General features: G+C 47.6%; 1 protein-coding gene across 2 annotated transcripts in view; it reads left to right on the top strand.

The window, feature by feature from the left end:
* Positions 1 to 16,384, top strand: part of kdm5a (lysine demethylase 5A) — a 316,406-nt gene that overhangs the window by 98,939 nt on the left and 201,083 nt on the right. For both annotated transcript variants that reach the window (XM_070900728.1, XM_070900727.1), the window contains exons 8-9: positions 6,992 to 7,150; positions 13,605 to 13,724. In XM_070900728.1, the coding sequence (XP_070756829.1) occupies positions 6,992 to 7,150; positions 13,605 to 13,724 (279 nt within the window). The remainder of the gene's footprint in view (positions 1 to 6,991; positions 7,151 to 13,604; positions 13,725 to 16,384) is intronic.

Here is a 16,384-nt window from a genome sequence, read left to right as displayed (position 1 = left end):
ACAGGGTAGGATAAAGAAAAAAAGGGAGGCTTATGACAGATACTAAGGGCTCAATACTGCAGAAACTCTAGAGGAGTGTCGGGGTGAAATTAATCAGGAAATTAGGAAAGCAAAGAGAAAGCATGAAAAAGTTTTGGCAAGATAAATCCAGGAAAACCCAACAATGCTATATAAATACATTAAGAGCAAGAAGATAATGAGAGAAAAGTAGTGCCTATTAAGAGACCATAAAGGAAATCTTTGTGTGGAGGCAGAAAACGTGGGTATGATTCTTAATGAATACTTTGCACCTGTTTTCACAAAAGAGAGGGTGATGCAGATGTTGAAATCAGGGAGGAGGAGTGTGAAATATTAGATGAACTAAACATAGTGAGAGAGGAAGTATTAAGGAGCTTAGCAGCTTTGAAAGTGGATAAGTCCCCAGGCCCGGATGAAATGTATCCGAGGCTGTTAAGAGAAGCAAAAGAGAAAATAGCAGAAGCTCTGACCATCATTTTCCAGTCCTCTCTGGCTACAGATGTGGTGCCGGAGGACTGGAGGGCTGCTAATGGTGTACCGTTGTTTAAAAAGGGAAAAAGGGATAGGCCGAGTAATTACAGGCCAGTCAGCCTAACCTCAGTGGGGGGAAAATTATTGGATTAAAAAACACTGAGGGACAGGATAAGCCTTCATTGAGAAAGACACGGATTAATGAAGGGCAGTCAGCATGGATTTGTTAAGGGGAGGTTGTGTCTGGCTAACTTGATTGAATTATTTGAGGAGGGTCGATGAGGGCAGTGCATATGATGTAGTGTCTCTGAATTTTAGCAATGCAGGCTGGTCATGAAAGTAAAAGCCCATGGGATCCAGGGATAAGTGGCAAGTTGGATCCAAAATTGACTCAGAGGCAGGAAGCAAAGGGTAATGGTTGATGGGTGTTTTTGTGACTGGATGGCTATTTCCAGTGGGGTTCCGCAGGGCTCAGTGCTGGGTCCCTTGCTATTTGTGGTATATTTCAATGATTTAGACTTGAATGTAGGAGGTATGATGAAGTTTGCAGATGATACAAAAATTCGCTGTGTGGTTGATAATGAAGAAATCTTTAGACTGCAGGAAGATATCAATGAACTGGTCAGGTGGGCAGAACAGTGGCAAATGGAATTTAATCCTGAGATGTGAGGTATTGCATTTGGGAGGGCACTGAGAAGCATAGAGAAAGAAAAGGACTTTGGAGTTGCACGTCCACAGATCCCTGAAGACAGCAGGCCGGGTGGTTAAGAAGGCATATGCAATACTTGCCTTTATTAGCCGAGGCATGGAATACCATGTTAGGCCACAGTTTGACTACTGCGTGCAGTTGTCACCACATTACAGGAAAGATGTGATTGCACTAGAGAGGGTACAGAGGAGATTTCCGAGGATGTTGCCTGGACTGGAGAATTTTAGCTATGAGGAAAGATTGGATAGTCTGGGGTTGTTTTCTTTGGAACGGCTGAGGCGGGACCTCATTGAGGTGCATAAAATTATGAGGGGCCCAGCTCGAGTGGATAGGAAGAACCTGTTATCCTTGGCAGAGGGATCAGCAACCAGGGGACATAGATTTAAAGTAATTGATAGGAGGTTTAGAGGGGAATTGTATTCACCTAGAGGGTGGTAGGGGTCTGGAACTCACTGCCTGAAAGGGTGGTAGAGGCAGAAACCCTCGCCACATTTAAAAAGTACTGGGATGTGCACTTAAAGTGCCGTAACCAGGGCTACGGACCGAGAGCTGGAAAGTGGGATTAGGCTGGATAGCTCTTGGACAGCCGGCACGGACTCAATGGGCCAAAATGGCCTCCTTCCGTGCTGTAAATTTCGATGATTCTGTTCTACGACCTAAATTTCCCCTCACCTGAACTGGGAAGGAAGCGGAACTCTAATAATACAACTAATTGGGCAGTTTGTTAAATTAACGATATTTTGTCTGTGTGGTAAACGCGAATAAGCTATAATACTCAAGTTTGGCATCACTGAGCTCTTCTATCACGTGAATGTCGCACAAATCTGATGCTTCTGATATTTGCCATAGATTTTTGCTCTGCGCTCGTAAAGTAGTGATTAGATTGCAAGTCATTCAAAACAAAATTAATTATAAGGAACAAAGATAATAAAAGAAAGAAGACTGCACCTGTTTGGGGTTGGTTGATCTGTATATATCCGAACACTCTCAGCTGCTTGTCACTGAGAAACCACAGGACGAGGTTGGTTGCTGTTGAATGTTATCCATGTCAATCGTTGGCCACGGCCTTCCAGGCAGGGGCATAGAAGCTGTGGTATGACTGCCCCTCCTACAGAGAAGCCGACATGTAAAAATATGGAGTGTTGCCAATAATACTGGTCGATACCAAGTATTTTACAGACTGGTGCATCGCCCTAATACTGGGCCCAAGTTTCGGGCCGCGCCTAGAACGGCGCAGCCCCGACCTGGACGCCCGTTTTTCGCGCCACAAAGTGCGCCTAAAAAAAATTTCCAGATTCTCTGGCTCCCTGCAGGTCCTCTGGCCCTCGGCGCGGCGCAGCACGAGCTGTAGGGGGTGGAGCTAGGTCCCTGTGCTGAAAACAGTGCCGGGACCTCTGCACATGCGCGCTACAGTGGGCGCGTATGTGCAGTAGCTCCAGCGCCCAAAACTGTGTGGGAGGGGCCCGAAGCACGCAATCCCCTAGCCCTGGCCCAATGGCCTCACTGGGGCTGCGTGCATAAGGCTGCCTCCCACGCCCAGCTCCTGCTTCCTCCGGACCTGACCCGACTTGGCTCCCGCTCCCACCCCCCCACCCCCCCCCGGCGACCCGACCTCCGCTTCCCCCGCTCCCGACCGATCTCCCAACCCGCCTCCCCCGATCCGCGCTCCCGACCCCCTCTGGACCCGACGCCTCCTACCTGTCAATCCTGTAAGTCTAAGCTCGAAGTCTTGGGCCCGGCCGGGCCCGGCCCGTTCAGCCTCCCTCTCCTTTCTTTCTCTCTCTCTCTCTCTCCCTTCCCCCCCTTCTCTCCCCCTTTCCCCTCCCTCCCTTCTCTTGCCCTCTCCCCTCCCTCCCTTCTCTTCCCCCCCCTCCCTTCTCTCACCCCCCCTCCTCCCTCCCTTCTCTCACCCCCCCCTCCTCCCTCCCTTCTCTCACCCCCCCCTCCTCCCTCCCTTCTCTTCCCCCCCCTCCTCCCTCCCTTCTCTCACCCCCCCCCTCCTCCCTCCCTTCTCTCACTCTCCCTCCTCCCTCCCTTCTCTCACCCCCCCATCTCCCTCCCTTCTCTCACCCCCCCCCTCCTTCCTCCCTTCTCTCACCCCCCCTCCTCCCTCCCTTCTCTCACCCCCCCTCCTCCCTCCCTTCTCTCACCCTCCCCCTCCTCCCTCCCTTCTCTCACCCCCCCTCCTCCCTCCCTTCTCTCCCCCCCCTCCTCCCTCCCTTCTCTCCCCCCCTCCTCCCTCCCTTCTCTCCCCCCTCCCCTCCCTCCTCCTGCCTCTCCTCCCTTCTCACCCCCCTTCCCTCCCTCCCTTCTCACCCCCCTTCCCTCCCTCCCTTCTCACCCCCCTTCCCTCCCTCCCTTCTCACCCCCCTTCCCTCCCTCCCTTCTCACCCCCCTTCCCTCCCTCCCTTCTCACCCCCCTCCCCTCCCTCCCTTCTCACCCCCCTCCCCTCCCTCCCTTCTCACCCCCCTCCCCTCCCTTCTCACACCCCCTCCCCTCCCTCCCTTCTCACCCCCTCTTCCCCCCCCCACCCTCTCTTCCCCCACTACACCCCCTCTCCCCCTCCCCTCCACCCCTCCACCCCCCCTCCCCATCCTCCCCCTCCCCTCCACCCCTCGCTGTCAGAAACACAGACACGGACAGAGAGTGAGAGACACGGACAGAGAGTGAGAGACACAGACAGACAGAGAGATAGAGACACTGACAGAGACACACTGGGGGGGTGGGGTGGGGGGGCTGTTGGAGGGCTCCCGGTGCTGCAGTCAGTAAGTAGAAAATGTTTTATTTATTGATTAAAAAAAAAATGATTTCTTATTAATTTTTTTTGATTTTTATTGGTTGATTTATTGATGTTTTTATCATTTATTATTGATGATAGCTCTTTATTTGTAAAACTGAAGTGTTTAATGTTTGTAAACTTCCCTTTAAACCCCCCTCCTCCCATTCCCTACGCCTGATTTGTAACCTACGCCTGATTTTCTAAAGTGTAGACAAGGTTTTTTCCAGCGTACAAAAATCTTCACTTACTCCATTCTAAGTTAATTTGGAGTAAGTTTTCACTGCCGAAACTTTGAAAACAGGCGTAAGTGGCCGGACACGCCTCCTTTTGAAAAAAAAATTCTGTTCCAAAGTGAAACTGTTCTAACTGACTCGAACTGGAGCAAACTAAATGCCGAGAATTTGAATTTCTAAGATACTCCGTTCTACACCAGGTGCTCCAAAAAATCAGGAGCAACTGAGGCTGAAACTTGGGCCCACAGAGTGAAGTTAAAGTGATAAGCCTCATGGGCATCCTTTGACATTGGCTGCTGAGTAAACCCAGTTAGTGGACGCCTTCTGCACTGGTGGCTGCCATGATTTTATTCCTAGAGTGGCATCGTGTGGTTTAGGCATGCTTGCCCATACTTCAGACTAAACTGCAGGACACTGGCTCGGGCCACGTTTAGTAAATCGGAGACCTAGCCGCCAGCAGGCAATCAAAATATAAACTTCTTCCTCCTACCCAAAAGCCACCATAAGGGTCATGCGGCCATGACTTTTACAGAAGATGATCCTAAGTCGTTCTGGCTCAACACCCATAGATGCTTGCTTACACAGGAGCAGTCTTCACTGGAACCCCAAGCAGTAACAACTTGCATTGGTATAGCACCTTTAACATAGTAAAATGTTACAAAGTGCTTCTGAGGAGTGTTATCGGACAAAATTTGACACCTAGCCAAAAAAGGAGACATTAGAACGGGTGACTGAAAGTTTTGGCCGAAGAGGTAGGTTTTAAGTAGTGTCTTAAAGGAAGAGAGGAAAGGTCTAGGGAGGGAATTCTAGAGCTTAGAGCCGACACGGCTGTAGGTATGGCCGCCAATGGAGGGGTGATTAAAATCGAGCATGTACAAGAGGCCAGAATTGGAGGAAAGTGTAGAGTTCTGAGGGTTGTATGGCTGGAGGAGGTGACGGAGATTGGGAGGGGCGAGACCATGGAGGTATTTAAACGCCTGGATAAAAATTGTAAAATGGAGGTGTTCGTGGACCGCGAGCCACTGTAGGTCAGCGAGCACAGGGTGATGGGATTTGGCACTAGTTAGTATATGACAGCAAAGTTTTCAATGAGCTTAAATTTATGGAGGTTGGAGGGTGGAATGCAGGATGGGGAGCAATATAATAGTCTAGAGGTAGCAAAAGCATGCATGAGGGTTTCTGCAGCAGATGAAATGAGGCAGGGGTGGAGACGGACCATGTTACAGAGGTGGATGGAAGTAGGCAGTTTGTGTGATGGAGAGGATATGAGGTCGGAATGTCAGCTCCGGGTCAAATAGGACACAAAAGTTGCGAACAGTCTGGTGCAGCATCAGACCGTGTCCAGGGAGAAAAATGAAATGAGTGGCGAGGGAATGGAGTTTTTGGCAGACTGAAGACTATGGCTTTGATCTTCCCAATGTTTAATTGGAAGAAGTTTTGGCTTATCCAATACGGGATGTCGGTCCAGCAGCTTAAATGCACTTCTTTATTGATGTGCCTGTAAAATAGTTTACTATTTTGTTTTATGTTCCTTGATAATGCAATTTCATAGTTCCTCTTTGCCTTCCTAATTGTTTTTTTGACTTCTCTCCTAATCTTTTCATATTCTCTCTTATCATGTACTCCCTGCTGTCTATGTACTTAATGTCTGCCTCTTTCCTCACCCTCAGGGCTCATGGCTCCATGGAGTCTCATTCGTGTTTACTTTGTTCTTTCCTTTTAGCGGAATATATTCCTGCACTCCGTGGAACACTCTTTTATGTTTCTCATTGATGTTCTACATTGTTTTTTTGCCAATATTGTTGCCCATTCTATTTTCCCAAGTTCTATTCCCACCCCTTTAAAATCAGTTTTTCTCTAATCTGTTGCCCTGGTTTTTGTCATACTTATGTCCTTCAAGTGGTGTTACTGTGGAAGAGCCGAAGTTTTCATCAGTTTCCCTGGTTTGAGAGATGACACTGATTACGGGCTGGGCTAGGTGGGGTGGGGGTGGCCTGGCTGGCACAGTGCAGCCTGTGGAGGAGCATTGTATGACAAATGGCAACTTTAGGATTTCCACATTTGGCTGCGCACGTGCTAAATCCTGAAGTTGCGGTCAGTTTCAAAGGCGGAATGATGGGACTGCAAATTCCGGGCCAATAGCTACATGGTAATTTCATCCTTAATTAAAGATTCTAATAACCCCCCCCTCCCCCCAGATGTTGAGCTAGCCGGCCTGTAATTACCCCGATTAGCTCTTTCCTCTTTTTAAAATGGTGCAAGGCTGGGCTCCTTTTGCCTCACACCATCATCCCTTTTGTCTGTTAATCTCTTCTGCTTTCCACCCTATCGCAGACCTTCCCTTTTGTTCTTTCTCCCCCTCTCCCATTTCCCTGCCCCTGCACTTGCTTAAAAACCTGTTACACCTCTAACTTTCTGGCTCTGACGAAGGGTCAACGGCCTGAAACGTTAACTCTGTTTCTCTCTCCACAGATGCTGCCTGACCTGAAGAGTATTTCCAATATTGTCTGTTTTTATTTCTGGTTCCAGCATCCGCAGTATTTTGCCTTTGTATTAAGAATTGAATTCCCTTGTTGAATCAGAGATATTTCTATCTAGAAGGAGACCATTTTATTCATTCTGCTGGCTCCTCCAGTCTTGAAGAACTTGGTCAGATCTGGCTGTGTTAAGCCCTGCCCACTCTTTGTAAAGATGCAAAAGTATAAAGTGACTGACACTGTTGTGAATGTGTTCAGCTCGTAAATGGAACTTCTCACTCACCGATACCTGTACTCCTGCAGATTGACCTGTACGTTTGCCTAGTATGTGCACGTGGGGATGATGAAGACCGCTTGCTGTTGTGTGATGGCTGCGATGATAGTTACCACACTTTTTGTCTCATTCCTCCCCTTGTGGATGTCCCCAGGGGAGACTGGAGGTGCCCCAAGTGTGTGGCTGAGGTAAGAAGCTGCTGTGGTTTTGAGTTTTTATTCCATATTGCCAGCAGGTTGAAGAGGTGATAAAATGCTCGGTTTGCCTTGTAAGAAAACTCAACCTACTTTCCACTGGTCATTTTTCAATAAATTGAGCTCTGTTTGACAGCGACTCCATCACTGCGAGCAGCTGCAAGCAGTTTATTGCCGAAGTAAGGCTACCTCCTAAACCACAAGTGGAGCAAATTGTGCAGCTCTTGTCTCCCATTGTGGCATTTTTTGCAGGGTTTGAATTTTATAATGGTCACAAAGGTACTAAAAGTTCAATTCTATGGCTGAAGAATGAGTGATGAATGAGTTGTATATTTTGGAATGAAACATGGGCTTTCAATTTTGGTCTGCCCGACAGAACCCACACCGAATGCTGAATTGGAAATTTCATTCGACCTGGTTAGTGTGGAAAGTTAAATCTTTTTGGTGATAAATTGGGATTGTGTGGATGAATCTTCACTGAACTTAATGTGTGCTGTGCTGTCCTAAAGTGACTGACCGAGCAGCACAGGGAGGAGTTGGCCGTGGGGAGACCTGGCTGATGTTGGGTGCTAGCAGTTGTATAGTAATTCATCATCATCATAGGCAGTCCCTCGGAATCGAGGAAGACATGCTTCCACTCTAAAAGTGAGTCCTTTGGTGGCTAAACAGTCACCTGACGAGAGCCACAGTCCCTGTCACAGGTGGGATAGATAGTCGTTGAGGGAAGGGGTGGGTGGGACTGGTTTGGTGCACGCTCATTCCGCTGCCTGCGCTTGATTTCTACATGCTCTCAGCGATGAGACTCTAAGTGCTCAGCGCCCTCCCAGATGCACTTCCTCCACTTAGGGCGGTCTTGGGTCAGGGTCTCCCAGGTGTCAGTGGGGGATGTTCCACTTGATCAGGGAGGCTTTGAGGGTTTCCGCTGCCCACCTTTGGATCGTTTGCCGTGAAGGAGTTCAGAGTAGAGCGCTTGCTTCGGGAGTCTCGTATCTGGCATGCGGACAATGTGGCCTGCCCAGCAAAGCTGATCAAATGTGGTCAGTGCTTCAATGCTGGGGACGTTGGCCTGGTTGAGGACACTAATGTTGGTGCGTCTGTCCTCCTAGGGGATTTGTAGGATCTTGCGGAGACATCGTTGGTGATATTTCTCCTGCAAACTTGAGGTGTCAACTGCACATGGGCCATGTCTCTGAGCCATACAGGAGAGCGGGTATTGCTACAGCATTTCACAGCATTGACATCATGTGCCCTGGTGAGGACAGACTGGTTTCCTTGTTTCGGTTGGATTATAGTGCATCATGTTTGATATTGCCCAGGGAGGCTTTTGTTTTTGTTTAATTCTTTAGAAAATGCAGTTGTGCATTCAGGAGTCAAAACATCCCACAGAAAATTCATAGAATCATACTGCACAGAAAGAGGTCATTCGGTCCATCGTGCCTGTGCCGGCTCTTTGAAAGAGCTCATCAATTAGTCCCACTCCCCCCTGCTCTTTCCCCATAATCTTGCAAATTTCTCCCTTTCAAATATTTATCCAATTCCCTTTTGAAAGTTATTGTTGAACCCTTTCAGGCAGCGTTTTCCAGATCATCATAACTCACTGCGTAAAAAAATTTCTCCTTATCTCCCTGCTGCTTTTTTTGGCCCATTATCTTAACTCTGTTAACAGTTATTGGTCCCCACGTTACCAACCTTATTGCCATTGGGAAGTTTTTCCCTATCTAAACTATCACATCCCCTCATCATTAACCTTCTCTGCTCTAAGGAGAACAACCCCAGCTTCTCATGTCTCCACGTACCTGAAGTCCCCCATCCCTGGTATCAGTCGAGTAAATCTCCTCTGCACACTCCAAGGCCCTGACATCCTTCCTAAAGTGTGGTGCCCACAACTGGGCACATATTCAAGCTGAGATCAAGAGAAATGTAGATTCTGTACATGGGCGCCTTTGACCTCACAAAGGCCTTCGACACTGTCAACTGTGAAGAATTATGGAGTGTCCTCAAATTTGGCTGCCCTCAAAAGTTTGTCCCCATCCTCCGCCTGCTCCACGATGACATGCAAGCTGTGATCCTGACCAATGGATCCACCACAGACCCAATTCACTTACAGACCGGGGTCAAGCAAGGCTGTGTCATTGCACTAACGCTCTTCTCGATCTTCCTTACTGCAATGCTCCATCTCACCCTCAGCAAGCTCCCTGCTGGAGTGGAGCTAATCTATAGAACAAACAGGAAATTGTTCCGTCGACTCCAGTCCAGATCCAAGGTCGTCCCATCCTCTGTCATTGAATTACATTATGCAGATGACTCTTGCGTTTGTGCACAGTCTGAGGTCGAACTCCAAACCATCGTCAGCACCTTCACCGGAGCGTACGAGAGTCTGAGCCTTACACTAAACATCTGTAAAACAAAGATTCTCTACCAACCTGCCCCCACTACACAGCACTGCCCCCCCCCCCCCCCCCATCCCCGGTTAGCAAAATTCATGATGAGGCATTGGACAAAGTACACCATTTTCCATACCTTGGGAGCCTACTGTCAACAAGGACAGACATCGATGACAAAGTCCAACATTGCTTTCAGCGTGCCAGTGCAGCCTTCGGTCATTTGAGAAAGAGAGCGTTTGAAGACCAGGACCTCAAACCCGACACCAAGCTCATGGTCTACAGAGTAGTAGTGATACCCGCTCTCCTATATGCTTCAGAGGCATGGACTATGTGCAGCAGGCACCTCAGAGCACTGGAGAAGTATCACCTACGCAATGGCAGGATAGATGCACCAACATCCGTGTTCTTGCTCAGGCCAACACACAGATTTCCTTTATGGTCTCTAATAGGCACTACTCTTTCTCTAGTTATCCTCTTGCTTTTAATCATATTCATAAAACATCTTTGGGTTTTCCCTGATTTTACTTGCCAACATTCTTTCATGCTCTCTCTTTGCTTTCCTGATATCTTTTTTAATTGCACCCCTGCACATCCTACACTCCTCTGTACAGTTTCTGCAGTATTAGAAACATAGAAAATAAGTGCAGGAGTAGGCCATTCAGACCTTCGAGCCTGCACCACCATTCAATATGATCATGGCTGATCATGCAACCTCATTCCTGCTTTCTCTCCATACCCCTTGATCCGTTTAGCCGTAAGGGCCACATCTAACTCCCTTTTGAATATATCTAACGAACTTGCCTCAACACCTTTGTGTTCACAATTCTGAGTGAAGAAGTTTCTCCTCATCTCAGTCCTAAATGGCTTACTTCTTATCCTTAGACTGTGACCCCTGGTTCTGGACTTCCCCAACATCGGCTACATTCTTCCTGCATCTAATCTGTCCAATCCCGTCAGAATTTTACATGTTTCTATGAGATCCCCCCTCATTCTTCTAAATCCCAGTGACTATAAGCCTAGTCGATCCAGTCTTTCTTCATACGTCAGTCCTGCCATCCCGGGAATCAGTCCTTTGCTGTACTCTCTCAATAGCAAGAATGTCCTTCCTCAGATTAAGAGACCAAAACTGTACACAATACTCAAGGTGTGGCCTCACCAAGGCCCTGTACAACTGCAGTAAGACCTCCCTGCTTTTATACTCAAATCCTCTCGCTATGAAGACCGACATGCCATTTGCCGCCTTCACCAGCTGCTGTACCTGCATGCCAACTTTCAGTGACTGATGAACCACGACACCCAGGTCTCGTATTGAATTCTTGGTATCTATCATAAGCTTCCCTTTTTTTCTTTCTCACCCTGTATTTCCCTTGACATCCAGGCGGCTCTAGATTTGTTAGCTCCACCCTTTTTTTTAAGGGAACATACTTGCTCTGTACCCTCAGGATCACCTCCTTGAATGCCTCCCACTGCTCTGACACTGATTTACCATCGAGTAGCTGTTTTCAGTCCACTTTGGCTAAATCCCAACACAGCTGAGCAAAATTGGCTTTACTCCAATTGAAAACTTTTATTCCTGGTCCACCTTTGTCCTTTTCCTTAACTACCCTAAATCTGCCCCCATCAAGGAACTTCAAGTAAAATTGGAGGCAATGGGAATCGGGGAAAACTCTCCCCTGTCTCCCCATACAAAGCACGATAATTGTGTTTGTTGGAGGTCAATCATCTCGGCCCCAGGACATCGCTGCAGGAGTTCCTCAGGCAGTGTCCTAGGCCCAACCATCTTCAGCTGCTTCATCAATGACCTTCCCTCCATCACAAGGTCAGAAGTGGGGATGTTCACTGATGATTCCACAGTGTTCAGTTCCATTCGCAACTCATCAGATAATGAAGCAGTCCATGACCACATGCAGCAATATCTGGATGACATTTAGGCTTTGGCTGATGAGTGGTAAGTAACATTCACGCCACATGCCACACAAGTGCCAGGCAATGTCTATCTCGAGCAAGCGAGAGTCTAACCACCAACCCATGACATTCAATGGCATTACCATTGCCGAATCCCCCACCATCAACATCCTGAGGGTTACCATTGACCAGAAACCTCACTGGACCAGCCACATAAATACTGTGTCTACAAGAGCAGGTCAGAGGCTGGGTATTCTGTGGCGAGTGTCTCACCTCCTGACTCCCCAAAGCCTTTTCACCATCTACAAGTCGGGCGTGTGATGGAATACTCTCCACTTGCCTGGATGAGTGCAGCTCTAACAACACTCTCGAAGCTCGACACCATCCAGGACAAAGCAGCCCGCTTGATTGGCACCCCATCCACTACCGTCAACATTCACTCCCTCCACCACTGGCACACCATGGCTGCAGTGTGTACCATCTATAAGATGCAATTCAGGAACTCCCAAACCCGTGACGTCTACCACCTAGAAGGACCAGAACAGCAAGCGCCTGGGAACATCATCACTTGCAAGTTCCCCTCGCAAGTTCCACATCATCCTGACTTGGAAATATATTGTCGTTCCTTCATCGTCCCCAGGTCAAAATCCTGGAAAACTCTCCCTCACACCTTCACCTTGACTGCAGTGGTTGATGAAGGCGGCTTATCATCACCTTCTCAAGGGCCATTTGGGACAATAAATGCCGGCTTTGCCAGCGACTCCCACATCCCACGAACACTTTTTTAAAGGAGCATTAGTGGTGGGTGCAGATTCAATAATAATTTTCAAAAGAGAATTGGATAAATCCTCGCAGAAGAATTTACAGGGCTATGGGAAACGGGCAGGGGAGTGGGTCTAATTGCTTACCTCTTTCAAAGAGCCGGCACGGGCAGGATGAGCTGTATGTGCTGTCATTCTATCATTCTATATGTTGGTAGGGTGAGATCAAGTAAATAGTGGGATGAGGCGTTTAAATTCTACGTATTGCATGAAGTTCTTTTCCATCCTGGGATAGGACAGTGCGAGTGATTGAGGCGTGCTTTGACAGGTGTGGGTTGGTATTGGTGATGGCATGTCCGGTTGGGCTAGTGCCTTTCATGTCTGTGGCAGAGTATGTTCACCGGAGCCAGCATTAGTGAGTGGGGATACGGACAGCAGAGCTCCAGGTGAACTGAAGTTTACATAGCGCGGAGGATGGGTGGCCGGCCAGGAGTGGATTGGAGTAGTGAAGACTGGAGGTGTTGGAGGCATGGATGTTTTATGTAGCTGATGGGACAGGCAGGTGATGTCAGAGGCGGAGGTTATGATGCGAGGTTGGAAGCTGAGCTCGGAGGTCAGATAGTATATCTAGCACAAATCTGAACATTTTAATCGAAGTAATTGGTCACAAGGCTGTCTATAATTGTAGCATTTGCAATTATCCAGTCAGGGGTCTAGTGAGCAACAGTGGTGCAGCTATGCTTTGTCTTAAAGGTGTGTTGTGAGAATATTGATCGTTTTTGTGCCTGTTGAAATTTTTCCTTGCTTGACCGTTTTGATTAATTGTACATGTACCTTTTTATCTCTGGGCTTGATGTCAAAAGGGAAGGGAGGGGGTGCGTATAGAGTAGTGGCCGGTCTCGTTCTTTAGTTCCCATCTCATACGGACTAAGACTGATGAAGGACTCCATGGAGTTCATTTCTTGAGTAAATCGCTTTCCATCATGGATTTGTGGTTCCAACTTGCCAAAGTTACTGAAGAGAAGAGCTATAAGTGTTATTATTTTGAACGAGTTATTAATTAGGTGACTTATTGTAATTGAGCTTAATTGGTTATTTGTGCTTCTGCATCTGTCTTAAAATTACTCGATAATTCATTGGTTTCTGGAGGGCTTTTCCATCAGTTGGAGAAATCAGAAGTGTGTACTGATACTCTGCTGCTGTGTACCTTGTTGGGGAAAGATCACCTTGTGGCCAGATACTTTGCAGAAGGTAACATTTTGGTTTATTGGGAGCAAACACTAGCCCATGGAAATGGAATTTTGCATTGGACATGGGAGGAAAAGTATCAGAAGTGAGCTTGAATTGTCTTGCAACCTTTGCTTGAATCTCTTTTTCCCCTCTCCTCTGCACACACAGGCATGCAGTAAGCCCCCTGAGGCATTTGGCTTTGAGCAGGCAGTCAGGGAGTACACACTACAGAGCTTTGGTGAGATGGCGGATAACTTCAAGTCAGATTACTTCAATATGCCAGTACATGTAAGTATGTTTGTTGCTTCACTGCAGCATGTGCAGAACATTTTGATCAATGCGGAGTTGTGTATTCTGAATGTAGGCTAGAATCTTCCTATAGCAAGTTGTAGACGGTACATGCTTATCAGAATCAGATGATTATGACCTATTTATCCCTGCAGGTGTGGTGCATCCGAGCACATGGGGGGGTTAGAAATATGAACATATTTTTTCAATATACAAGTAAAAGACCCTTGTTGCAGTAAGATGCACCAGAGTAAAATATTATTTGATCTACATTTCCTTGTGATCCTTGGTGAGAGCACAAGCAGATTAGCACTTCCAGACCAGAGCCACTGAAGTTTCAATGGTGGCTTGGGGTAATTAGCCTCCTGAATTAGTTAATTGTATTCTCTCCTCCCAGGGATAAGTGCATTGCTCTGGACATCTCCCAGATATTATGACGATGTGGGATTTCCTGTAGGAATAGTACAGCCCTGATCCTAAGCAAGTAATATTCGTATTACTTGCCAGGCAATGACCATCTCCAACAAGCGAGAGTCTAACCACTGCCCCTTGACATTCAACGGCATTACTATCGCTGAATCCCTCACCATCATCATCCTGGGGGTCACCATTGACCAGAAACTTAACTGAACCAGCTACATAAATACTGTGGCAACAAGAGCGGGTCAGAGACTGGGTATTCTGCGGCGAGTGTCTCACCTTCTGACTCCCCAAAGCCTTTCCACCATCTACAAGGCACAAGTCAGGAGTGTGATGGAATACTCTCCACTTGCCTGGATGAGTGCAGCTCCAACAACACTCCAGAAGCTCGACACCATCCAGGACTAAGCAGCCGCTTGATCGGCACCCCATCCACCACCTTCAACATTCACTCCCTCCACCACCGGCGCACCGTGTACCATCTACAAGATGCACTGCAGCAACTCGCTAAGACTTCTTTGAGCGCACCTCTCAAACCTGTGACCTTCACCACCGAGAAGGACAAGGGCAGCAAGTGCAAGTTACACACCATCCTGACTTGGAAATATATCATTGTTCCTTCATGTTGAAGAGAAATTGAAATGGTGATCAGTAAAAAAGAGATCTTCAATTAACAGCAGACTCACTGCAGTCAGTCTTGTGGTGTATTCATTTCAGTCTTTGGCCCTGAAATTCCGCTCGGGGGTTTCTTTTGGACCAACGCCTCCGACTGGAGAATTTTTGCGAAAGTACCTGGTGGTCCGGGAGGAGCGTGAGATTCCGGTGGGGAGGCCTTCTCTTCCTGCGCTGCGGAGCGCGCTCTCGTCCTCCAGGTTCCCACGCAGAACGTGTGACTGCTCAGCCAATCAGGTACAGCATCCACAGCTTGCTCATTAATAGTAACGAGAACTTCGTATCTACCAGTTCTCATTGCTATTAATGAGAAAAATAAACAAACACACTAAACACCACATAAAAAATAAAAAAACACACCTCACACAATTAAAATTAATTGAAATTAAAGTTAATGTCTTCGAAAAAATATATATTTTTCCAATTAAAAAAAAAAGTTTTGTAATTAGGGTTAAAAATAAACTTAATGTAGTGGGCAGGGTTTTTAACAATAAAATGTAGTTTTTAAATTTAATTTTATTATATTTTTGTGTGTTTTAAAATTCTTACGCCTGTAAAAGTAAGCTATGCGCCTGCTTTTATCAGGTGCAAGAGTTTTCAGGACATTTGTTGGGCAAGATATGGATAAATACCGCAATCTTGCCTGTGCGAATGTCCTCGCTCCCGAGATGCGGAGGATCTATGACTGATTGGAAAAGCTGGTTTTCAGCACATGCGCGTTGTGAGCTGAAAACCGACTTTTGCGATGCCTTCCGGGTCCGTACTCACTCTGTACAGACCTGGGAGGCCGGGATTTCCAGGCCGTTGTCACTAAATGGAGAACTTTCATGGAAATGGAGAGGGTCATGGTGAAGGAAGAAGTGGTGAGTGGATAGCTAGTCATTTGTAGTCATAGTAGGTTTGGGCAAGGGTGGGCGGGTATCGTGTTGCATTTTCTTTTATTTTGTAAATTTTAACTGCAAATTTACAATGCATTGTTGCAGCCCTTGGCCATTGAGTAGGGGCACGGGTATTGGATGAGTCACTACCACTAAGCAGTGACTCAGAAAATGCACTTTCTCCAATGTTGTCCTTTGCATTGCGGGAAGGACATTCTACACAAGCCCAGGTTGTGGGAGCGGGGTGGAGGGTGGTAGGGGGAGTGGGGCTGGGGGGGGGGTGAGTGAGGGGTGGTGGTGGGGTAGGTGGAGTGTGGGGCCGTGGGGGGGGTAAGGGGGTTAGGTGGTGGGGGGGGGTGGAAGGTGGAGTGGTGGGGTGGCGTGGGATGTGGGGGTTTGGTGGGGGTAGGTGGGTTGGCGTTGGGGGGTAAGGGGGTTAGGTGGTGGGGGGTAGGTGGTGGGGCTGTGGGGGGGGGGGGATAGGTGGGACGAGAGTGGGTAGGGGTCGAAAAGGAGGTGATGTTGAAATTAAAATTAGAAAATAGTGACTGAAGTCAGCTTAAACTGTAATGGAATAATGACTGATGAGATCAGTATTGGGTACTTTTGCTCTCGTGTGGTTGGACTACGAGTGCTGTAACCGGTGATAGCACAGCAATTTGAGGAGAGTTGTGTTTCTTAGATTTGCTG

The sequence above is a fragment of the Pristiophorus japonicus genome, chromosome 15, assembly GCF_044704955.1.
Source record: "Pristiophorus japonicus isolate sPriJap1 chromosome 15, sPriJap1.hap1, whole genome shotgun sequence".
Classification (NCBI taxonomy): domain Eukaryota; kingdom Metazoa; phylum Chordata; class Chondrichthyes; family Pristiophoridae; genus Pristiophorus; species Pristiophorus japonicus.
This window is presented reverse-complemented; position numbering and strand designations above follow the sequence as displayed.